Below are 26,680 nucleotides of genomic sequence, written 5' to 3'. Positions count from 1 at the left end.
AACATCTCAAATGAAGTCCACTCACATTGAGGAAGTGCTCTGGAAAATATACCCACACAAAAGGCCATGTATATCTGGGTCATGCAAGATACAGAGGAGACAGTGTGGTTCTTGACTACCAGGCGGATCAACATCTGTAAGATGGTGATGGTGATGAAGCAGACATCCAGGAAAGATTATCCCCCTTCCTTATTTATTATGAAAAGGATATGACAAAGTGCAATTTTCAAAGAGAACTGCTGTAAATGTAGTGCCCTCTCAAAGCTAGGGTTAGTTAAGGAGAAGCTAGAGGAGGCCACAGAGAACAGGGCTGTAGATAGCAAGGCTTCTGCAATGGTGGTGGGAGTGTGGAGACAGGTTCCTTTAGGTACAGGGAATGAAATGAATCCACTTAAAATGAGGTCTTGGAGTAAGATTGAGTTGGAATGAAATGAAAGAAGAGATGAAGGCAGTAGGGGGGAGAGAGTTAATTTGGGGCATGGAAAACAGAGAAGAAAACCGGTAGCCTGGGAAGCTTGGTAGAGGCACTTATTACTTGCATGGAAAGGGAAATATCAGTCAGTCTTGCTATTAAAAGAATCTAGAGGATATAGGAGAAGGAGATTGGCACACTGGCCTTTCCTGCTGGCCCCTCCCCAACAACATTCAACACAAACAGATTGAGTGTGGTATAGGCATTTAGTGCCACCACAAATTCTCCCTGGCTGGTGGAGGCTAAGAAAGAAGATGGAGTTCAGGTTGCCTTTTTTTTTTTCTCTTTTTCTCTGACTTTTCTTAATGTCAACACTCCTTCAGAGTTCCCTCTTTCCTCTTCAGCTGCTTTTTCTCATAGGCATGAGGTGGGTGAGGGCAAATCCAGGAAATGAGTGGACTGTGAGAAAGAAAAACAGACTAAAATGACAAGTTGAAAAAGCAAAAAGTTTACTCCTAAATGTGTATGCCAAACTCAGGCTGGAGAAATATAGCATGTAAAGGTTCATATAAATAAAATGGAGTTAAATGTACTTATTTATCAAATCTTGTGAGAACTTGGGAGGGAGAAAGAAGGAAAGTGTCAAATTCTCCTGAAAAAGGTTCAAGAGAAAACAATGCTGGAAGTGAAGTCAGAGAGATGAGCATTGGACAGCAGGTATGATTCCAGTATGGAGGAAGCCATGATTACTCTTTCCTGGAGCCTTTCGACATTGGAGAGTCACTCACTTGTCAGGGCTGGGGAAGGAGTAGCATCCCCCATCCCAGGAGAGGGAGCTTCCCTTTCAGGGGCCTTCCTGCTAGACAGACTCTGACTGGGTCAGGCTGGTTCTCTCAAGGGCCCTCACCATGGCTCCCTTCATTTCCTTATTGCAGAAACTGTAGGATGGGTTTGCACAGGGGTTGATGATGTGTAGAGAAGGAAGAAGGGCTTGTCAGGCCTTTGTGTGCTGCAGGGATTCATGTGAGAGAACATAGCTGAGGTGTAGGAAAAGATGATCACAGTCAGATGAGAGGTACAAGTAGAGAAGGTCTTCCCCCAGCCTGAGGAGGAAGCTTTGCCAAGGAAGGAGGCCAGGATGCAGGCATAGAAACCCTAACCCTAACACTAACCCTAGCCCTATATTTTGATAATGAGCACCATGGGGGCTGTGCAGCATCGCAAAGATTGTCCTCAGACTAAACTGAAGGTCCCCACAAGAGAGGGCAACCACTATGGGGGCCATACAAAAGAAGTTTTCTATGTGGTCTCTGCAGAAGATTCCCAGAATGACAGAATGGCTTCAAGAAAGAAGCCATTGATTAGCCCCAAGAACCAGGAAGTACTAACCAGCCTGCCACAGACCTGCTGGCTCATAATCTGGGCATAATTAAGCAGATGGGAGACAGCAACATAATGGTCATAGACCATAAAAGCCAAGAGGATGCACTCAGTTACACCCACACAGAAGGCCACGCACATCGGAGTCATGCAAGATACAAAGGAGACAGTGTGGTTCTTTTTTTTTTTTTTTTTTGAGTTGGAGTCTCACTCTGTCGCCCAGACTGAAGTGCAGTGGCATGCTCCCGGCCACCGCAACCTCCAGCCGCTGGGCTCTGGCGATCCTTCCACCTCAGCCTTCCTAGTAGCTGGAATTACAGGCATGCACTAGCACGCCCGTCTGATTTCTTTTGATTTATTGTAGAGATGAGGTCTCGCCAAGTTGCCTGGGTGGGTCTAGAACCCACGGGCTCAGGCAATCCACTCACCTCGGCCTCCCAAAGCGCTGGCATTACAGGTTGAACCACCAAGCCCGGCCTACAGTGTGGTTCTTGGCTACCAGGTGGATCAACATCTGTGGGATGGTGATGGTGATGAAGCAGATGTCCAGGAAAGACAGGTGGCCAAGAAAGAAATACATGGGGTTGTTAAGGTGATGAAGATGATGAGACCATTCATGACCATGGTGAGGCTGTGGAGGATCAGGAAGAGGGCAAAGAATGGTGCCTAAGTGGAAGGGGAGCTCTGCTCAAAGCCCACAGGGATAAACTCTTTCACTGTCCTGCTGTTCTTCAGGTTCACCATCTTGGGCCTGCTTGAGGAGGGAGGACAGGAGAAGCACAAGGGAATAGCTGTAGGATAATGCAAGGTACTCACTTGGACCCAGAAAACAACTATAAAACAGAATGGACGAGTGAAGGTAAACCTTTTGGAACTGAGTAAACTCTAGTAAATTGGCAGTGTCATGGGGTAGTGAAAATGTCACGATCACCACAGGCTGCATACATGGAATAATAATACTGTAAATTAAGGAAGTTATGGTTATAATGTACCTTACCTGACTCTGGTTTGAGCAGGCCTCAAGTGAAGTCTTAAATGTGCTCCAGGGCCCTAAATATTGAAGGATTAGCCACTAACAGGATACATTCAGAGGTGAAAAAATAAGATTGTTGGGTCTGGGACCCATGCTAAATGAGGAAAGGTTTAAGGAATTGAGGAATAGAGTGAGTGAGGGGAGAGGATGGTGGCTATTAGCTTATAGAAGTGTATAGATACTTGTACTTAGATACTTGAAAGTATATTTTTCTAGAAGAAAAATGGCTTGTTCTCTGCGCATCTAGTTTAAAATGATGAATGGGTTAAGTTTCAGGGAAAACAACAACATTCTAATCTTCAGGATTGTCTCTCAGGTGAGAGTGATTTGCACATTTCTGGAGACAGTCGTGTCTGACTCTTCCCGGTCATCCACCTCTTCCCACACACACTGTCCCAGCAGTTGCTGCAGCTATCTCAACCACCCATGCAGTACATGCTAGAGATGGGGCCTTGGGTGAGCTTTTGCATGCTTTCCTAACAGGAGACAGTTTTCCTCCTAGAGTTGGAAGTTAGGGTTACAACATTTGGGCGGAAAGGATTCCACCATCCCTGTAAGAAAATGGAAGCCATAAATAGGGCATAAATTCAACCTTCCTGGAATAGATCTTCAGAGAACTTTAATCTGTCCCTTTGCCTCTAATAGGGTAACTTGTTCTTTTTCTATATTCAAAGAATGAGCATTTCCAATCCTCATGCTTTTATCTCACTAATCTCACTAGTGTAACTTTTAGGAAGTCACTATGTTCATACTAAGTCTCTCTTTGCATCTTGCTTTGGAGTTAGGATGTATCAGATCTCTTCTACCTTTCAGATGCTTGTAGATGGTTAGCATATTCCTACTTAACTTTCAGTTCTGTCAACCATTCATTTTCATTTTCTCTTTTACTACTCCCTTTTCTACACACTCTTACTGCTAGTCTTTTCCCCCTTTCCCTACCCGCTTCCAAACTTCACTCTTTTTTTCTCCTTCTCCTTTTCCTTCTTTGATGATGGTTGCCTGCTATTCATCTAACTCTGGTTGAACTTCCCTCTCTTCTCCATGTCTTTCAATATCTCTTTTCCCTTATCTGCATTTCAGAAACTAACTGCCATATCACTGCCACTCCTTGCAGCTTTAGATTCCCTCTAGATGTGATTTCATGGTAGGTCAAAGTAGTGTCTGGGTAGTAGACTGCTCCCATCATCTTTGCTTTGGGATACTTTTCTTGTGCCTAGGACTTCTCTTGGGGGCCCAGAAAGGGAAGGGAAGGTCAAAGAGCAATATGTAAGATGTGGCTTGGAAGCCTGTGCTCAGTGAACATGTTGGGGCTTATCAGAGTCTGGGCAAAATAAGTCAGTGAGCTATACTCCAGAGAAGACTGGGACTTGTGATCTGAGGAATCATTAGGACCTACTGGAGGCTAAATGCTTACTTGTGGCTCATTGTGCCGGAAAGAATTCTGTGAGGCCCAGTATCTGGTACCTTGTTAGCTATCATTAAAGGTTAAACAGTCAAGCATTTGTCTAAATAAATGAGACAATATCATGAAATGACATCCTGCCTCATTCTTTTGCTCAGTGGGTAATGATATTTGTTACTAAATCATTGTAGCAAGTAACAGAAAAGATCTCAGGCATTTGAAAAGAGGCCAGTCCAGGGAGGATGGTCTGCCTTGGTGGACCACTCTGGAAGAGAACATGTATCTGGTGCCCTTGTTAACTCTTTGTCATCTATGCTATCAGAGATGAATATCTACTTATATATTACTAAGTTACATGTGCATGCCCTTTATAGTATAGGTGTGAAACTTTACATGCCCTGAAGGAGTAAAAAAATGTGCCATCCCCAAATATTTCAGATTGATGCATAGATTATTTAGAGTCAAAAAGATAGAAAAATTGTAGTTTCAGAAAGGGTGAGCTGACTTGTCTCTTTCTACATACAACAAGCAATAAATAGTTGTCTGAGAGGAGTGCTCTCTTCACACCAGGGTGAAAAAATAGCCCTTATCACCAGAGACTTAAAATTAGAGACTACCATAGAACTAAATAAAACATACTCAAAACATAACCCTTATCTTCCAACCTTCTTTATACTCCCTCATATGTCTTCTAGTGGCTTCCCTAACAAATTTTACTGCTGCTAGTCAGATTTTCTTTGCCCTGTAATTTATTTTCAGATTTATTGCTCTGTCTAAAAGATAAAAAAAAGCATTTTTACTTTGACCACTTCATATTTCACCCTCTTGTAAAGATATTCATGTACCGGTAAAACTAATACAGTTTGTGTACGTTTGTTAATTTGTCTAGTGTCAATTTGGTTTCTAGACACAGTTAAAGCTCTCATTAGGAGCCAAAAGAGGGATTAGAGGTGCTCTCTGGCTCCCCTACACTCCACATACATTACTAACAACCTTATTCTACCTCCTCTTTGCCATATTGTATGTTTGGACCTTCTCAGGCTTTTAAAATTTTGTCTCAGTGCTAATGAGTTGAATTTTAGCACCTCAACTTGAAAATTGCATGCTTTCTTCTTAGTTGAAGAAAATAAGAAGAAAACACCTATTCCTTTGGTCCTTTAGCGGCAGATAAGCTTATATTATTTTGTAACATAAAATTTGTCCTTGCCAAAAAATAAAAAATAAAGTCCTTGCAAACATAATTTCTAACAAAAAATCCTGTAAGAATGAACTTCAGAAATTGTTGCTATGTATGTTAAGACTAATCTTGAGCCTCTAAAATGTAATTTTTATTGATTATCTTAATTAATGGCCACGGTAACAATTTAAATTGATATCTCTGTTTTCTGAAAGGTATACAGTATATACTTGTGAGATTTCTTTGTTAACTAGAAGAGGATCATAGTATTTTTTTGATGACAAGCGCATAGAGATAAAATAAAAAGCCACCTGACTGTATGGGTTTCCTACAGAGTTGAGGGTCTGTAATCTTATTTAAATTAACAGTAGTCGACAAAATAGTTTATATACATCATGACATTTGTATATTCACATTTTGTTATTGTAACTTAATGGTATAATTTAACTCATTGAAGAACCTCTGATAAACAATGTTGGACAGTGTAGCTGAACACAGTTTGGCAAGGAAAGAATAGGGAACGAATGTTCATCTGTGGGTCTAGAGTGGTGCTACAGCTGCTTTAATTAGCCTACAGTTCTGACCCATTTTAGAACCATCTGCAAGCAAAATTGAAACTGCCTAACAGTTCCAAGAGCCTCTCAAAAGAACAGTGATTTGTACTGGGGGAGCAGCCACATGAGGGTGGAAATAGGACTGTCACACTTACCACATCCCTGGTTAACCCCAGACTTAATGAGTTAAGAGAATAAAATGCTGTTAGGGATGGAGTTAGGGTGGGAAATAACTGCTTCCATATTCCTGATGTTTCCTTCATGTGAAAGGAATTGTAATAATACTCCTGAACTTTCTCTTCTCTATCGGAAGTGGAGTGGCTTACCTGATTGGTGATTTTAGAAGGAGAAAGTGAGTGCTTGTGTTCTGTCCCTTTTCTCTCCTCTTCTTTCTGGGCGCGGAATTTTCCAGGGCAGTCTCTGCCCTTGTTCGGGAAGGCTCTGTTGTTGTCCAGTGCTGCCAATGGCTGGGGCATAAGTGTGTTTGTCTGTCTAGCTCTGTGCTTCCAAAGCAGACAATGAAGTCTGTGTCTGCTTTGTTATTAATAAAGATGAAATTTTTACCTCCATTTGCAGACTCATTGTCTTATTTCCCAGTTGATTCAGAACCAGATAGGAAGAGTAATATTGTCTACTGGATTTTCTCAAGATTCCAAACAATTATTATTAGTAATATTATCACATATATGAAAATAAAGTTTTAAACAAAGAAATATGAGATGGAGTCTTGGTTATAATGAAAAGAAACTCAAAGTCACTATGTTGGGCCGATCTGGGAGGAAAGAGTTCTAGTGATACACATATCTTGCATTCTCAAAATGCAGTGCAGGTGAGTTAAGGGAGAGAAGTCTACATTCCATGACAATAGGCGCACAATGAACAAAGTGTGTTATTGTAGACTGCTGGGAGAATGTCTCCTTATAGTGTAGGACTCTGATTCTTGACATACCTAAAAGGAGCAGGCTACTATTGGATATATTCAACAGTTTGCTACAGCTCCTACCATGCTATCACTACAGAAAATAAAATAAAATACATTTTATTGTTCAGTAGTTCTATAGAATCTGTTTGTCTTAGAAATGAAGTTAGTTCATCTAAGTTGTAGATGAATTCACCAGCCTTGTTTAAATCATATAGGTTCTTCTCTTAGAAAGCTTCAGTATTCATGAGGTGTGGCTATCTTCTTGAAGGTCCGTTTTAAATAAAATGCACCTCTCTTAATTTCAAATCTTATACCACTTGAAACCTAGTTTCTCTTATGCATACTTAAATCTCTAACCTTTTAGATTAAATACATCATTTCAGGATGCAGAAAAACATCATTTTTCTGGGTGAAAAAATTTTATGGTAGATATATTTAACCTGGGGTTTATGGACCTCACCAGGGATTAATAGTTATGTTTCAGAGTGTCCATGCATCTCTGAAATGTAGGACAAGTTGTAAACATTAGAACATTTTTCTTTTTTTAAATTTTTTTCATTTTAAAGATGTGGGGTAAAATTCAGGGCTAGGTATATAAATGTTCATTATGCAGGTACCTTTAATGATGAGATCTGTCCCTCCTCGGCATTTTCCCACTACTGCCAATTCCCTTCTTATAGTATTTATAATTGTTCAAGGTCCTTTTATGAGTGAGAACATGTGATACTCAGTTCTTTGTTTCTGTGATAGATCACTCAGTATTATAGTATTTTTCTTGGTGTATCCACAAAGTATCAATTCCCAAAGACAGCTGGAACTCACAAAGGGTTAAAAACTTCAGATTTGGAGATCTGAAGTCACTAAGTTCTTATAGACTCTTTTATTTTGCTGAGTTGTTTGGTTCCTTAAAAGTGTCTCCAATGAAGAGTACTTGAGGGAGGGTTAAGAGTACCCAATCCTACCACCAGTAGTCGCTTGAGACTACAGTTACCCCCAAGAAGTCTCAAAGGAGAAGTCCTCACAAACAGTTAATTACTAGCTGGGCCTTTGGTTCCCAGTCGTAGTGTGGAAGGGATCCTACTCTCATGTGTGGGATGGACCACATGATAAGCTCTTTTTTCTGGACAACTTAGCAACCTAAGGTTTATAATGCTGAAAGTAGCTAGTAGTTGGTTGCTTCTCCGCAGGTATATACTCCAACCTTACCACCATAATTCAAAGGAGAATAAATCAACTTAAGAACATATATAGAACTATGTAGGGATGGGGTGGAGAGATTAAATAGCATCAACTCATTAAATTTATGACTTAAATTCAGCAAATGACTGGTTCTAAATCACCATAGAGGCAGTACTTCTGGTTATAAGAGTAATGAGAACTTACCTAAAGAGAAGAATAATATTTTTTCATTGAGTGTGAGGAGGAGGAGATGACAGGAAAAACAAAAAACAACAACAACAAAAAACCCTAAAAAGGAACTTCAAGGCGTTTAAGGAAGTTCATCCTATGAAATGCCTCTGTGGTGACCAGTGGGTTTCCATTTCCTTCAAGGACAGCAGAAATGACAGCTGGAGGAACTTCCCGTCCCACAAGTGCTTTCAAGCATTGACATTATGGGCTAAGGGGAGTAGTTTCCTGCTCTGCAGGTTTTCGAGATGATTGCAATGAAAATCCTAGTATGTCAGATCTGGTTTAGATTTGGGATAGTGCAAAGATAAAGGAGGGCAGCCCGCACAGTTACCAATGTCTCCAGGAGGGATCCATGGCTCTTCTTCCTAATCTCCTCCCTTAGTTCTTAGTATTAACAAACCTTTAGTCATCAAGTCAGAAACCAAGACATTACCTTCCACTCCCTCTTTCTCACCTCCATATTGAATTACCATTAATTGTGGGTAAATATTCTTTATCTCTCTCTACTCGCCTATAGGCATCCTATACTCCAGCCACTACTTACCTTTCCCAAACACTCCATAGTTTTCTAAGGCTCCAAATTTCTACATAGGCTGTTTCCTATCTGACTTTCACTCTCTACACATTTTCTCCATTTGACAAACTCCTACTTTCTAAAAGACCAATCTCAACTCTTACATCCACATCGGTAACTCCTACCCACTTCAGCCCATCTGATATTGCACATGCTCCTTTGTCTCTAGAGAAAACACTCATCACATGCTATAATGTCCTCCCCTCTAGATTATGACTTCCTTAAATATTAGGTATTTTATATTCTTTTCTCCTGGCACACTGTCTAGCACATAGAAGTTTTCTAATATAGCTCAGCCTGTAATCCCAGCACTTTGGGAGGCCAAGAGAGGATTGCCTGAACCTTGTGGGTTCGAGACCCACCTGGGCAACTTGGCGAGACCTCGTCTCTACAATCAATCAAAAATTAGCCAGGTGTGGTAGCGCATGCCTCTAGTTCCAGCTACTTGGAAGGCTGAGGCGGAAGGATCATCGGAGCCCAGTAGGGCAAGGCTGTGGTGGCCAGGAGTGTGCCACTGCACTTCAGGAATACCTGACAAACAAAATATAATACAATATGGTTAAGAGAGCTAATAAGTCTTCAATAAAGTACTAGGGGATCTTGAGTAATAAAATAGGAAAAATGTGCACAAATAATAAAAAAGTTAGGTGCAGGAGAGAAAATATCTGCCAACGACTGACAAATTCAAAGAGATTCTTCTTGGAAAAAGATATCTTTGTAAAAGAACAAAAGGCCAATCTAAATGAGAACATGAAAACAGATGTTAAACCAAGAAAGTCTTCATTTTTGGTATAAACTTGAAATTATACTTAAACTTTGAGCAAGACCTTAAGAGGCAGAAAGTAGTTATAAAAAATGCTCTTTCAGTAAATTGAATTATTCATGACTAAGTGATTATTGTGGTATACAGGATAAACTCAGTGACAAAAAGCAGTTCCCTTCCATCTTTATTAAGGAAGATAAACAGATTTCTGTCCCCAGGTTTGACAATGTGTGGACAGACTGGAGGTACTAAATTCCATAATAGCCAATACTTAATCATTTTGAAATCAAATATATAAAATACAAGATGTAAATTCACTGGTAATTACTTGAGAACTGAACAAAGATTTCCTTTGCTACTAAAGTCTGAGAACTAAGAGCCAATACTTAGTATTTACAAGCCTTGCATTCCCTCTCCCTTCTCTGAAAATTCTCCTGGTTAAAAAAAGAGTAAATCAGCAGGCAACCTGTAGGAAGAGGACAAAGGCATTCACCATTCTGATTCTAGCTCAAAGAGAATATAGTTTGCCTTAAAGTGGCAAATCAATTTCTCTTTGTTAACTAAAAACAAGAGAATATAGTTATTTTTACTAAATGGGAAGAATAACGCAATTTAGAAATCAGACTAATAAAAGCAAAAAATGGACCTTCCTTTAACCATTCAAAAATACAGACATGGTGGCGAGCCCTATAAATCAATGAGGAAAGAACCCTGGAAGTAGCCCTGCTAAAATACAAGAGCAACTAGAATGCTGCAGAGGTCCTTATTAGTGATACTGGATTTATCCACAGCCAGAGAGAGAAGGGGAGTGTTATTTTTAAGACTTTGCCGTTTATTTGTGCAGGAAGAGAACCAAGTAATTGCATCTGGTTGGGTAGGTATCTCACATCAGAAAATGTCAGGAAGAGAAGAAACTACAGTGAGACCCTTCACCAGAAAAAAAAGGGAGGGGGCAGGGATCAGAAAAGCACAGTCCATAGAAAGTCCCTGTAAGACCAGAGCCCTTGTCTGCCAGGCCTCCCTGATCCTGCAGCCTATCACACCAGACCCATCATTAGAAACACAAGGCCAGGCCCTTACCCCATCTGTAACTGGCCAGTAAAGAATATTTATTTCCCCATCTGATTTTACATATTACTCAGAAGGACTTAGAATTATATAATTTTAAAATACTTACACATTTGAGAAATAATTTTGGGAGTCCAAGATATTCAGTAACACACCTACAACTGCTAGGAATAAAATTGGGAGACAGTAAGTAATAAACACTTTTGCCACGTATTTCCTAATGAAATTGTAGGAATGAAAAGTTTGTGGATCTCTGTTTGGATGGACATTTGGAGAATGAATATAATGGCTTCTAAGGAAGGACAACTCATTCTTAGTGTGGGTTCCTGGAGGCCACTGCTGGAAACTCTGTTGCAAGTAAGCAACCTATTTTAATGTCTCACCAGCTCACTTCAGAAGTGTTTCTATAGGCCCACCCATTTTTCTTCTTTTTCGGTTTTAAGTTTATTCCCATTTCCCTTTTTTTAGTAAGATGGACAATGAGTGACTGTTTTGCTTTTCACAGTGCTTTGCCAATTATTGGCTTGCAACCTAAATTTGTTAAATTGAGCTCAATTGCTGAAGTGTTCTAAATTCTCTCATTGTTTCCTTCTTAGTTTTTTCTGCCTTTACTTTGCTCCGTCTGCCTCTTTGCTACTGGATCCACTTCAATTTCTCCATATCCCTCTGAAACTGAGGATCTCTGAAGTACCTGAAGCCCCTGAAGAAACCTGGCCAGGGCCAAGTAATATAAATGTGTACCGACTTGGCACGCTAGATCCCTGTGGTGAGTCAGATAGATGTGATCTACGAAAGGTAAGTGTAGGGCACAGACTCTCCTGGAAGGTTCTTCTTGTTGATTTGCATTAATGGGAGACATCATAAATAATGGAAATTCCAAAATAACCTCAATCTGGCCAAGCTCAGTGGTTTAGCCTGTAATCCCAGCATTTTGGGAGGTCGAGGTGAGTGGATTGCCTGAGTCCTTGGATTTGAGACCAACCCAGGCAACTTGGCAAGTCCTCATCTCTACAATAAATAAAAAATTAGCCAGGAGTGGTAGCACGTGCCTGTAGTTCTGGCTACTTGAAAGGCTGAGGTGGAAGGATCACCGGAGCCCAGCAGGTTGACGCTGGGGTGGCCATCAGTGTACCACTGCACTCCAGCCTGGGTGACATTAATAATAATAATAATAATAATAACCTCAATCTTGTTTTATAGGTAAAGTCCTAACTCCATCTTGTACCTCCTTCCATATCATAAGACATGATCCCTATCCCTTCTTCAGCTGAGTCCTAAAATGAATCAACTGTTGCATTAGTGAACCTATAATAAAACCAAACTAGACTTTCTTCTCCTCTCCTTTCTCATACCACCTTCAATAAGATTTAAACAAAGAATAAAACAATCATGTTCAAATGTGGGCGAATAAGAAAACGGAGAGAACTTTGTAATCAAAGAGAACTATTAAACATCAATGGGCTGGAAAATAACTTCAGCTGTTTGTGTAATTTATTAATTTGAGCTATTTTTCCATTTTAAATGCTTGAAAAAAATTGAAGTGACTCTAAATAGCTCTAAGAAGAAGAGGGAAAAGTGAGAGATATGAGAGAAAGGTGGGGAGAGAGAATATTTGGACTGACTCTAAATAGCTTGGAGAAGAAAGGAAAGAGCCAGAAAGCATAAGAGATAATGAAAGAGAGGGAGAGAAAGAGAATCCACATTAGAGAAAATTATATCAATAAGATATAGAAGAGAAAAAGCTGAAACAGAGAGTCCTGAACTAAGAGATAGATGATTTTTATGAAATAAACAGTTATATATTTATGAGATTCAAAAACTCAAAACAATTCAATAGCAAGAAAATAAATAACCTGACTGAAAAATAGGATTTGAATAGACATTTCTCAAAAGAAAACAGACAAATGGCCTACAGGTGTATGAAAAAAATATATTCATCATCATTAATCATTAGGGAAATGCAAATCAAAAACACAATGGATTATCACTTCACATCTGTTAGATCGACTGCTAGGTCAAGAAAATGAGTGGATAGGAAAAAAGACGGGAGAGGGATGGCTCCACAGCAACACAGGTTTATTCCAAGGAGGAGAACCTGCAGAGGGGACTCCAGAAAACTGAAGCCCAGTCCACTTACATACTAAGAAAGGGGTTTGGGAAAGGGGTGCTGGTTAGTTGGTTGCTTGGAGTGGGGGGTAGCTAGCTAAGGAAGAAGCCTTATGGTTAGCTAGCTGCTGCTCAAAAGGATGCACTCTGTGGTTGGTGCTTAGCTGGTAAGTTTCCATCCTGGTTTGTGTTAGCAAAACAGCGGAGGTCTCTAAGATGGCGTTTCCTGGGCTAACATCGACTATTGTCAAAAAGACGAAATATGCATGTTGCAAAGATGTGGAGAAAAAGGAACACTTGCACACTGTCAGTGGGAATGTAAATTAGTAAACCATCATGTTAAACATTAAGAAGATTCCTCAGAAAACAAAAACACAGGAAATATCTAAAGGAAATAAAATATCCAAAGGAAATAAAATCAGTTTGTTGAAGAAACATCTGCACTATACATAGTAGCCAAGATATGGAGTCAACCGAAGTGTCCCCCAATGGATTAATGAGTAAAAAAAGTCATGTATATACGGAGTGAAAAATACTATTCAGTCTTAAAAAATAAGGAAATTCTGTCATTTTCGGAGGAACCTGGAAGACATTATGTTAAAAGAAATAAACCAGGCACAGAAAGACAAACACCACATGATCTCACTTACATATGGAGTCTAAAAAAGTCAGCCTCAGAAACAGAGTAGAATAATGGTTACCAGGGGCTGCGGTGGGAAGGGTGGGATTGGGGAGATGCTGGTTAAAGGATACAAAATTTTAGTTAGACAGGAGGAATAATTTCGAGGGAAATGTTGCATAGCATGATGACTATAGTTAATAACGATATATTGCATACTTGAAAATTGCCAAGAGAGTAGATTTCAAGTGTCCTTACCATAAAATAATGATAAGTATGTGAGGTAATAATATATTAATTAGCTTGGCTTAGCCATTCCACAATGTATACACATATTAAAATATTGTATTTTATACCATAAATATGTATAATTTTTGCCAATTAAAAATAAATTTAGGCTCAGTCTGTAATCCCACGCTTTGGGAGGCTGAGGTGAGTGGATTGCCTGAGCCCACGTGTTAGAAACCCACCTGGGCAACTTGATGAGACCTCCTCTCTACAATAAATCAAAAAATTAGTCGGGCATGGTAGCACGCGCCTGTAGTTCCAGCTACTTGGAAGGCTGAGGCGGAAGGATCACCGGAGCCCAGCAGGTCAAGGCTGCAGTGGCCGGGAGCGGCCACTGAACTCCAGCCTGGGCGACAGAGTGAGACTCCAACTCAAAATAAATAAATAAATAAATAAATAAATAAATAAATAAATAAATAAATTTATAATCTTACTTTGAGTAAGGGGCATAAAGTGAAATGTTTTTGTTATCATAAGCTAAATGACCTGAAAATAATTTCTTTTCCTTGATGACTTAATCCTCCCACTTCAGACCTAATAATTTGAAAATGATTTGCAAAGTTGATGCATACATTTAAAAATAAAACACAAAAATTCTCATGCATTAAAAAAACATACTTGAAATGGAATCTCATCACTTTATAGGGAAGCAGCCAGGCATGGCATGGGATAAACTAGAGGGACTTTGGCGTCAAGTGTACCTGAAATTCAACCTTAACGTGGCCACCACGGTCATGCGGAGTTGGCTAACTAAGTCTTAAATTTTTTCTACTATAAGATGAGGGTTAACTAAAATAATATACAATTAGTGAATGGCACAGGTTAGACAATAAACATGCGCTCTGATCTGTTTCTTCTACGTCACCCTATGGTTTCACTTTACATGTAGAAGGAATACTAGGTAGACTTGGCCAGTTTCCCATTTGTAAGACTAACTGCTCTTGCAGGCACTTCTGGAGTGGAGAGAATTTCACCAATTCTTTATAGTCCATACTAATATTTCCAGCTTTCACTGCCAGGAAGTTCTTTACATCTAACTCAACTTTTTCCTGATATATTTAACTCATTTTCTGTTTAGGAAAAAAAAGTTCAGGTCATTGCCATGTCCATTTAATTTGCATAAATATGCTCTTTGAGGCTGAAGCATATCTGACTGCTTTTCAATGTGAAAACAGAATATAAAAACTGTTCTTGGAGTTATTTCTAAACAGAACTTGTCTCTAATCATAATGCAAATTACTAGAGAGAGAGAGAGAGAATTACTACAGTTTATAAATGGCAATACCACTAATGAAAACAGAATAATATAAATAGAATGATGTCATTTATTTCCAAAGACTTTCGATATACTAAAGCGATGCAAAAATAATACTAATAGCGAGATAGTTTGTAGCAAGAGTTTGGGAGTAAGGTTAGGGCTATAATCCAGGAGTTATCTCGAGGTAAACACTATAGCCACAAGTGCCAATGATGAGTATTCTCGGGCCAAATGGGAAAAGGGCTCAGTCCCCTTTTCTCTTAGTCTGGCCCCTAGAAACTTTGCAAACAAAATGTGTAACCCATGCTCCATATCACAGTCTCTAAGAGCAGACCATCCTTGAGTTACTTCTCAGACTCTCTTTCCCCAGAAAACAAGTCAGATAAATAGAAAATACCAATAGACACAAACATAAAGAGGAAGGTTCAAAAATGAAAGAAACAAGAAAAAATAATTATAGAGATGGGGGAGAGATCACTTCTACTAAACAGAAAAGAAAAAGTGTTAAAGCCAAAGAAAGAATTCAAGAGATTGAAGTAGTAGGAGATAGGAAAAGAATGTTAAAATATACGATAGGTTTATACAAAGCAGTATATCAAGAGACATAGACACCAAGAACACTAAACTAGAAAGAGAAAAAAAAATGAGAAAAAGAACTGCCAAACATGGAAAATGAGAGACCATTATGCCTCGTGACACAGCATCACAACTAAGGAGCGAGGCACCTCCCAAGCTCTAGGAACAAGTAGTTGACCTTCTGGGTTGTCTGCCTGTCCCCTCTTCAATCCCATCCAAGCCATCTGCCCTCAGTCAGAGCCAGCAGAGCCAGTGGACAGACTGAGAGTCTAGAGAGATAAAGAGAGCAGGGAGAGATTAAGATCTGTGACATCCACCCATGACTAGTGCTGTGTGCAGAGTCCTGGTGTGATATGAACACAGGTAGCTGCTGAGAGAACCAGCAGTTTTTAATCTCTGTGGATGTCCACAGAGGCAGGGTCAGCTTTCACCGCAGAAGTGAGCACATTCACTGACTTTGTCCATGGGCTTTAGCACATATTGGTGAGGACTTGGGCTATGCTGACCTCAGCCTCAGAGGAGAGAGCCAAAGGTGCAAAGTGAGAGTGCAGTGGTTTTGCTGCAAACCAGCTGCTTATTTACAGGGCTGGGAGTATGGGCTCCTTCTCCCTCTGCCTTCCTTCCCCATTCCTCTTACTTCAGTGCGCGCACACACACACACACACACACACACACACACAGGCAGGCAAAATCTTCTAACTGGCTACTGTTGGGAGCCAGCTGTAATAAGACCATTGATCTTTTCTTGAAGTTTGACCATTCCAACTGTATCTCTGGGGATAGTTTAGTACCATTCCATTCCAAGAGTCCCTTGTGAAGCCCTGTCCATGGCAAGTGGCCCTGGAGGGTCTAGAATAGTCCCAGATTTCCTCAGGAAATTTCTGTTCCTCTCACTAGATGACTGGATAGATAAGGAAGCCTGACAAATTTCATAATCCTTGTGCCCTCAGCTTCAAATCTGAGAGTGCTTTAACTTGTCCACCCAATTCCTAATTTTCCTTTGAATGAATTTTGTAGCTAGGGTGTCTGCTTACTTAGTTACCACTTCTTGTGCCACCAATTAAATATTTGTGTATCGTTATACTATGTTCAATACAACAATAAATACTGGACAAGAACCCACTCTTTGCCAGGTACCATATTGAATACTGCTGATGAGATGGTAAACAGACAAAAGGGGTGTCTGATGGAGAATACATTTTTGATAAGGTGTTGCCCTCCTAACTCCCATCCTGTCTACTTTTCATTATCACAATTCTCTTTTTCAAATCTGTAATATTCTTCTTTCCCCAATCCACACACTATTCTTCCAAGATTCTGCCAAGTATTGAATTATCTGACATTTAAATTCTGCATAACACAAGATCTTCAGTAATTGCCTTCCTTAACTCTCTGCAGCTCTCCTTTCTACTTACTTCTGGAATACGTGGGCTGCTATAAAATTGAAGTTTATGAGGCTTGTGCCCTGACTCACTCTACATGTGATGGGATGGCTTTTTCTCCCCACCTTATCACATATATACCTTCTCTACCATTCCCAAATCTGGGTCTGACCTAATATAATTGGGACATTTTGATAACATGATTTATCTTGTACACAATAAGGCACAAAAGCTGAGCATCGGGAACTTGATCTTTGCTGTGCAAGATGTCTGATGGTTCTTCATATATTCACTCAGAAGCTCCTGAAAAAAGCAAGCTCCATAAACACTTTAGAAGTATCTATTTCTATACCATTGATTGATGAACTAAGTCGGAAGCTTATTGGACTGCTCACTTCCCTATAACTTCTGTTCCACAGTATTTTATGGACAGAATTTCAACTCATACATGATGTGCAATTCAAGTTGTTCCAAATATTCTCTTCCTGGAAAGTATTGTATGAAGCAAGTTAGTGAGTGTGTTTTTGTCTGACATTGAACTGTTGAAGTATCACTTCTTTTAGTTTGTCTATTTAATATGTTTTGGGGTGAAAAATAATTATACCAGAAAAAAGAGTTGTACCAAAGTGGTATAACTCTAGGAGCCATTAGAGTAAAGAGTCGTTAACTTTACAGATGTTCCATGAGATAAGTCTATATATATATTTCTATTTACTTAGATTTTCTCTAGTGCCATTCAATAATTTTGTATGCTTTTTAAAAATGAATAATTGCCCTTCTCCATCAGAATTATTTCTATGTACTTTATATTTTGCATAGTATTTTAAATGGTTTCTTAGAAACTACATTTAACAATTTTTTTTTTGCTGGTGATAGAAATGCAATTAGATTTTTGCATTTTGATTTTATATCCAGTAAATTTGTTACATTCTATTAACTTTAATACATTATCTATGAATTCTTTTATTTTCTGTGAAGACAATTATATCATTTTTAAAAAAGATAGTTTTGTTTTTCATCTCCAATCTTACAGCATTGATTTTTTTCTTGCTTTATTGTATTGACAAGGATCCTCAATATAATCTTGAATAAATGTAGGCATAATGGCTACCCTAGACTTGTTTATGATCTTAAAGACAATGCTTTTGATGTCTCACTATTAAAGATAGTGTTTGCTATAGGGTTTTGGTATATAATCACTTCATTATTTATTTTTTGTTTGTTGTTTTTTTTTTTTTTGAGTTAGAGTCTCACTCTGTCGCCCACACTGGAGTGCAGTGGCCGCTCCCAGCCACCGCAGCCTCCACCTGCTGGGCTCCAGCGATCCTTCCTCCTCAGCCTTCCAAGTAGCCGGAATTACAGTCATGTGCTACCACGCCCAGCTGATTTTTTGATTTATTGTAGAGATGAGGTCTCGCTGCCCAGGCAGGTCTCGAACCCGCGGGCTCAGGCAGTTCACTCACCTCAGCCTCCCAAAGGCGCAGGATTACAGGCTGAGCCACCGAGCCCGGCTTCATTATTTATTTTTTAACAGGCAAAATGCTCAAGTCAGTTTTATTTTTTGCTTTATTGTATGTATTTCCATTTGTATTTTACATTTGGGGATACACAGGCATATTTTGTTGCATAGACGTATTGTGTAGTGGTAGGTATTAGGTCTCAGGTGACCCATTCCCAAGATAGTGAACATTGTGTTCAATAGGTAATTTCTGAATCCTAACCCCTTTTCTCACCTCCCCCCTTATTGGTATGTATCACCATTCTCTATTATTTTCATCTTTGTGGCCATTTAGCTTCTGCATGTAAATGAAAACGTGGAGTTTAGTTTTCACTTAAGATGATGATCTCTAGCTCCTTCCATGTTGCTGCAAAGGACATGATTTTATTTTTTTCTTTAATGGCTGCATAGTATTCCATGGTGTATATATACCACATTTTCTTTATCCTAAGTGTTGGTGGGCACTTGGGTGGGTTCTATGATAATCACTTCAATAGCTTAAGGAATGTTCTGTTCTATTCCTGGCCTGCTGAGAATTTTTTAAATTACAAACAGATATAAATTTTCAATAAAATAGATGGTTTTCCTGCATCTATTGAGCTGCAGATGTGGTTTTTCTTCATTTGACTAGTAATGTAGTGATTTACATTAATTCATTTTCTAATGTTAAATCAACTTTGGATTATTGGGATAAACTTGATTTGAGTCATGGTATAAGGTGTTGTCTTTTTAATATATTGTAGGATATAATTTCCTATAATTTTGTTTAGAAATTTTGCAACTATGTTTAAGAGTAAAATTAGCTTTTTGAGGGGCAAGTTTTGGTATCAAAAAGTTGGGGTGTTTCCTTTTTATCCAGTATATCCAAAATTAGAACTTTAAAAAATTGTTTGATAGTATTTGCCTTAAAATTGTATGTCTGTACCCTTATTTATAGGAATACTTTTAAGCTGCTCACATAATTTTATGCTTAAAGTACAACAAATTTATTATTTTACAATTTCCATGGGTCAAGAGTCTGGGTATGAGTTAGCTGGGTCTTCTACTCATGTTCTCATTAGGCTGACATTAAGGTGTCAAGTGGGTGGGGCTTCAATTTGAGCTCACTGTTTGCTGGTAGAATCCATCTCTTTGCAGTTGTCAGCCAGGGAGTGCTCTCGGCACCTCACTGTCTGGTCATGTGACTCCCAGAGGCAATTCACAGCATGTACTTTTGCTTTCTTTCACTGTAGCAGGAGCATATCACTTTCTGTTTTATAACTCTTCTTTAGTCTGGTACAATGGAGTCTTACATAAGAGATTTTGTAATTTGAATTTCATTGTTGAGAGGAAAGCTGTCAATCTAATTGTGGTTCCTTTGAAGGTAATCTGGCTTTTTTCTTTTCTTTTTTTTTTCAGGCTGATAAGTTTCTCTCTTTGCCTTTCATTTTCCAAAGTTTTAATGATCTGTCAGGTGTGACTCTCTTTTCATAAATAAAGTATTTAGGGCCTCTTTAATCTGTGAACTGATGTTTTTGGAAAATCTCACCTATTTTCTCTTCAAATATTGCTTTTGATCTATCCATTCTTTTTTATTTTAAAGATATGGGGTACAATTCAGGATTAGGTATACAAGTGGTCATTGCACAGGTAAAGTTTGGGTCTCCCTTTAGTCCCCATTTTGCGTGGTTTGAGATCAGTATTCTTACTGATGTTGTGTTCCATCCCTCCTTCCCTGGAAGTATCCCACTACTGCCAATCCCTTTCTTATAGTATTATGGTGAATGTTCAGGGTCCGCTTATGAATGTGAACATGTGTACTTAGTTCTTTGTTTCTGTGATAGATCACTGAGTATTATAGACTCGAAAGCCATCCAAATTGCTGTGAAGTCCATATATTTGTCCTTCTTTATGACTGCATAATCTTACATTGCGTATATGTACCACATTTTTTTGAATTTTCAATGATTTTTGCTCCAGGGCAACCTGTATTTATTTTTAAAAAATAAGGTGACACTACCACCCACTTGAAGATTATATAGTTGATTTCCAGAAGCATATAAACCAAATTAACCCAAGGCCAAGGGGAAAATTGTTGAATAAGAAAACAGAAAAATAGTAGAATTGATAAGGAAATTCAAGAATTGGTCCAATGAAAAAGCAAATACAATAAACAAACTATCTATCAATAACAACAATCTCCAACAGCAACAAAAAACGAGATAGAAGAAAGCAAAAATACACAAAGATAAAAGGCAAAATAATCACAGCCCCAAAGAAAAAGAAGTTATGCAACAAACAGTACTTTGCAAAACTCTTTGAAAATCAGTTTGAAAGCTTGGAGGAAATAGATAACTTTCTAGGTTAATATAAATCACTAAAATTTTTTGAAGAAAAGATAGAAATAAAATTAAACTAATATCCTGAGTGAAATAAATATAATGCAGTAGTTCTGAACTTTGGCTTCACATTATAGTCACTTAGAGAGCTTTTATATATCCCTATGCCTAGGCTGCATACCAGACCAATTAAAACAACATTTTAGAGTTGGGCATTGTAGCAAACACGTGTAGTCCCAGCTATTCAGGAGGCTGCAGTGGAAAGATCCCTTGAGCTCAGGAGTTCAAGGTCGCAGTGAGCTATGATTGCACCACTGCACTCCAGCCTGGGTGTTAGAGTGAGTCCCTGTCTCAAATGTATATATACATATATATACAGGGGGTGCCAAAAAATGTATACCCATTTTAACAAATGTTATTTATGTATTACTTTTTTAAGTTGAATTAAATTATGGTATCAATGTGTGTGGTATGATATTTGCTCAACTGAACTAACTGTAAACTGTAGACTCCACTATTGAGGATGGTTGGGTCCCTGATAAGGAGGCTCTGATTATCTAGCAGTGTTCAAAAGCAGATAAGATTTCTAGTTTGCAGCTAATAAAAATATAATTAAACACATGAAGACAAACCAAAACATGATCCATCTGCTATGATTCAGAAGTCATTTCAGGGTCATCATTATAAACTTCAGTGATAGTATTGCAGAAGCGTAGTGAGATTGGTTTAAAGAAAGCCAGACAAACATTTTATTTGCCTATACAGGTTGCCAAAAATGTATAAACATTTAAAGTATGACTTTCATTCGAAAGATAGTGTTAATCAAATGAATGCTAGCATTACCATGAGGCAGGCAGAACAGTCAATGAAAATGGCTGAAGCATGGTTGTGTAGACATCATCTACACATTGCTACTGTAATTCAACTTAACTTCAAAAAGTAACACATAGATAATATCTATTAAAATGTGTATATAAGGGAGGGAAGGAGGAGGGAAGGGAAGAAAAAAATGTGTATACATTTATTTGGAACTCTGGTATATGAGAAGGACAGTCCCCTCAAACTGGAATTATTTTGTGGAGGGTGGACCTTTTGTAGTACAGGCTCCCCCTGCTAGGTAAGTGTTCTAGAAACCCATCAACATCAGTGTACCAACTAGCATTGTTGTGAGAGGCTGTGTTCAGCTTCAGTGAATTTTTTTTAACATTTTTGCCCATTTCATAATGGGTGATTTATGAACAAGCTGTCCACACCGTGCTGATTGTTCAGCAGTTTTTGACCCAAATGTCATGACTCCTGTGCCCCACCCTCCCTATTCACCTGATCTCACCCCAAGCAACTTTTTTCTTTTTGTTTGCCTGGATGAAAAATATCCTCAAAGGGAAACATTTTGCTGATGTGGAGGAAGTGAAACAAAAAACAGCAGAAGCACTAAAAGGCATCAAAACTGACAAGTTCAAAAACTGTTTTGAGCAGTGGAAAAAGCATCTCAATAGGTGTATTGCATCAAATGGAGAGTACTTTGAAGGTGACTGAAGTTTAAACATGTAAGAATAAATACACAATTGTTTACAAATAAAGTCCAGTTTTTTTGATAATATATATGTGCATATACATATATATATACACATACACACAGACATATATCTACCTAAAAAATCAGATAATTAAAAGTGTTATATATTAATAAATACTATACACAGGTATTTATTGAAGGAAAATATAATAGCCTGAAATACTTTTATTACTTAACATAAAGAATAAGTATAAATGAAGTTAAAACAAAACAAACAAGCAAACTATATATATATATATATATATATAGAGAGAGAGAGAGAGAGAGAGAGAGAGAGAGAGAGAGAGAGAGAGAGAGGGAGGGAGGAAGAGAGAGACTCAAGCATTAGTTTTTAAAAAATTTAACAAATGATAATTGTATATATTTATGGAATACAATATGATATTTTTATATATGTTTACATTGTGAAATGATTAAATCAAGCTAATTAGCATAGCCATCATGACACATAGACATCAGTATTTTGAAAACTCTCTAGGTGATTCAAGTTTATTCTTTTTCCTTGGGCTCATGATCTTTTACCACGACTTGCTGTTCTAATAAGCAACTAAAGAAGTAGTAAATTGAGAACAAGGAGGAAAACATTAAAAAAAACTAAATAAGTATGCATAATTTGCATTTTTAGAAAATTCACTGTATATAATACCACTGGCCAACAGGCTGATCAAATCATTCCTGAAACAAAGAATTATATGTTATGGAGGGAAATGAATCCACATTCTGAAAAGAGAGATTTGAGAGGTTAAGAAAAAGCATCCTGGGTAATACCCCTATTCAGACATGGTGACCAGCTGTTCTCCATCTCACACAAGACAGAATCAGAAATGGAGGTAAATAAAACAAGAGTATTAGGTTAGGCAAAAGGAATAATTCACTGATTTTTAATGAAGAATTGGAAAGCACCAAAATTATTGAACAAAGGAGCAATGAAAAAATCTTTCCTGTGGTCTTTGGAAATAGGACAGATTCCAGTGTGTCAGGTCTCCTTTCAGCTCAAAATGGTCCAAGAGCAAAGTAGACAGCAGCCTGCATTTCCTTTTGTTTCCTTTCTTGTTTAATAATATCAAGATACATCCATTTATTTATATGGGATCCTAAATGTACTCTTCCACTTCTTTTCTCACACATCTCCACAGTCTTTCATTCTCTTGTTTAAATTTCCTTTACCCTCTCATTCTCCCTGCAATCCAGTTTCTATTTACAACACGGAAACCCATTCGTTTGTTCGTTTGGTTTTTATTTGGTGCTACTGTGTATTCCCCATTCCTTGCCTCCATGTTTTTACACATTCTGGTGGTTTTCCATGGAATGCCCTTTGCCTCTTATTGTCACCAGGTAAATTCTTTCTCATCTTTTGTGATGCAAATCAGTCACATGCCACCTTCTCAAGAAAGCCTTCCCCCACAACCTAGCACTTCCCCCGCTTCTTCTGGTGAAAACAGCTTAATTTTTTTTTTTTTTTTTAGATGAAACCTGCTTTATCGACATATATGCTCTTTGGGCCATGAGTGTTATAGACAGTTTATACAAGATCCAAAAAATAATCAGAAGAATTAAATTGACTTTGTAACACAGTTATTAGCAATAGACCAATAATGAGAGATTTAACAAATTTTATCATGAATTAGCCAAAAATAAATACTAATTATAACTGAAATATTAAAAAAACTAGAAATAATACAAAATAAAATTGAAAATAGATAAATATTATATGTAGTAAGATTTAGTTATACAAATTTTGACATGGGAAAATAGGACTCTATAAAAATAATGCCCACAAAGAACATTCATAACAGAGGAGGCTTTTTGGGGGGGAGGGACAGGGTCTCTCTGTCTTTCAGGCTGGAGTTCAGTAGTGTGATCCTAGCTCTCTGCTGCCTCAGCCTCCTGGGCTCAAACAACCCCTCCCGCCTCAGCCTTCCAAGTAGCTGGGATTACAGACATGAGCCACCTGACTAGTTTAAAAATTTTTTGTAGACATGGGGTCTCACTATATTGCTCCAGCTGGTCTTGAACTTCTGGTCTCAAGCAATCCTCCTGCTTCAGCTCCCAAGTCACTGGGATTACATGTGTGAGTCACTGCACCTGGCTAGAAGATATTATAATAAAATCTAATTTGAACAAAAGACCGATAAAACACAACTGTATTGATGATGTTACACATAAATGAATTAGCCTGAATCAAAATAATTTTAGTATTTTATTCACATGATAAAGTTTGAAATATTTTAAGTGTGCTATGTAGAAAACTGATCAAGAAATTAACTTGGTTAATGGAATTAACTATTAAAAATATTTCTTATCAAAAGTTTTCAGTGCTGGTATAATTCTGATTTAAGTGTTTGCATTCATTAACACAGAATCATAGTGCTCTAAGGACCAAACAGCAAGGGTAAAATAGCTATAAGATTGTAATAGCAGAAAAAATATCCACTTTCTCCAATATAGATTAAGCTTTTGATTAATGACTTTTGAAAAACTAAATGAGTATTTAAACTGTGTGATTTTTGTTGTTGATCACATTCTAACTATATAATCCACTAACTAAAATCTGCCTGAAATTCACACTTATTAAATTTATAGTACTTAAATGCAAGATTAGATTGATTGTTTTAATCTTCTTTGATGATTTTACATTTTTTGTGTACCTTTCCCTTTCTATTAGCTTTTTTTTGAATGTTTCAAGAAGTTTTAAATTGCAGTTTAATCTATGGATTCCTCTGTCTTAATTTCAAACAAGCAAATTATATACTATTAATTAGAAAATGAGAGATTTCAATATAAGCCGGTCATATAGAACACAAGAGACAATTTTTTCTTTAAAATTAGAGAAATGTCTATCATAACATTTAATCCTTCTCCATCATTTCACTGTTCCTTCTGCTTTCTAAGAAGGAAAGAAACTTGAAAGCAAGGGAAGAGAACTGAGAAATGTAAATTAATCTCTTTCCTTTCCTTAGTTTTAAGGAAGCAACTAGATGCTCTCTTTATACTACAGTCCTAATAAATGTTGCATACAAATTTGAATATATAAAAAACCCATTGAAAAAACTGGCAAAAAATAGAATTAAATATTGACTTAAAATTTGGAATGAAGGAGAAATTCTGAGCCAAAGGTACTAAGCCATCAGCCCTCTGGGCCACAGAGGTGAGTTTTATTAAGACTGTAATGTTTTTTGAAGGATATCTCACATAAAAATCTGGATTCTGCTGGGCATAGTGGTGTGTACCTGTAATCCTAGCTACTTGGGATGCTGAGGTGGAAGGATTTCTTGAGCCCAGGGGTTCAAGGCTATAGTGAGTTATGATGGTGCCACTACACTACAGCCTAGGCAACATAGCCAGACCCCGTCGCTACAAAAAAATTAAAAAATTGGCCAGGGGGTTGGTGGCTCATGCCTGTAGTCCTAGCTACTCAGAAGGCCGAAGCAGATGGATCCCTTGAGTCCAGGAGTTTGAAGTTATAGTGAATTATGGTGATGCCACTGCACTCCAGCCTAGATGACAGAGTGAGACGCTGCCACCAAAAAAGGAAAAGAAGTGTTCCCTTTTCCCAACATCCTCTCCAGCTTCTGTTGTCTTTTGAGTTATCGACAGCCAACCTGACTGGAGTTAGGTGGTATCTCAGTGTGGTTTTAATTTGCATTTCTTTGATGATTAGTGAGGCTGGGCATTTTTTCATGTATCCATTGGCTGCTTGTATGTCTTCTTTTGAGAAGTATCTGTTCATATCTTTGGCCCAACTTTTTAATAGGGATTTTTTTTTCCGGCACACTTGAGTTGCTTGTAGATCCTAGATGTTAGACCTTTGTCAGATACAGTTGACAAATTTTTTTCCCACTCTGTTGGGTGTCTCCATGCTATCTTGATAGTTTCTTTGGCTTTGCAGAAGCTTTTCAGTTTGTTGAAGTTCCACCTGTCTATATTATCTCTTATATTATAGATAAGACATGGGCATTTGGGATTTTTGATCAGGATTTGGTTGCTTATTCCAATTTCCATAAGGGTGTCTCCTGTATTTTCTATTGTTCTTATAGTTTGAGAGTTTACGTTTAGGTCTTTGTTGGTGGGAGTGTAAACTAGTACAGCCTCTGTGGAAAAGAGCATAGCAATTCCTAAAAGATCTAAAAATCGACCTTCCATATGACCCAGCAATCCTTCTTCTGGTAATATACCCGGAGGAACTCAAATCAATCTATGAAAAAGATATCTGCACACCCATGTTTATTGCAGCATTATTCACAATAGCAAAAACATGGAACCAACTGTGCTGCCCATAGAAAGTGGACTGGATAAAAAAATATGATACATATACATGATGGAATATTATGCAGCCATAAAGGACAAAATTATGAACTTCTCAG

General features: G+C 38.1%; 1 protein-coding gene across 1 annotated transcript; it reads right to left on the bottom strand.

Moving 5' to 3' along the window:
• Window positions 1-1,271: 1,271 nt before the first annotated feature.
• LOC110596644 (olfactory receptor 10AD1) lies at window positions 1,272-2,536 on the bottom strand. The gene is given in 6 exon segments (XM_021718175.1): window positions 1,272-1,381; window positions 1,384-1,631; window positions 1,633-1,738; window positions 1,741-1,969; window positions 2,274-2,383; window positions 2,386-2,536. Coding segments are annotated over 6 exon segments (954 nt in total).
• Between the last annotated feature and the right edge of the window lie 24,144 nt (window positions 2,537-26,680).

This window comes from Carlito syrichta, unplaced genomic scaffold (assembly GCF_000164805.1).
Source record: "Carlito syrichta isolate Samal-C Ts95f unplaced genomic scaffold, Tarsius_syrichta-2.0.1 Scaffold311884, whole genome shotgun sequence".
NCBI classification, from domain to species: domain Eukaryota; kingdom Metazoa; phylum Chordata; class Mammalia; order Primates; family Tarsiidae; genus Carlito; species Carlito syrichta.
Note: the sequence above shows the minus strand (reverse complement) of the source record. Positions and strands in the feature narration are given on the sequence as shown.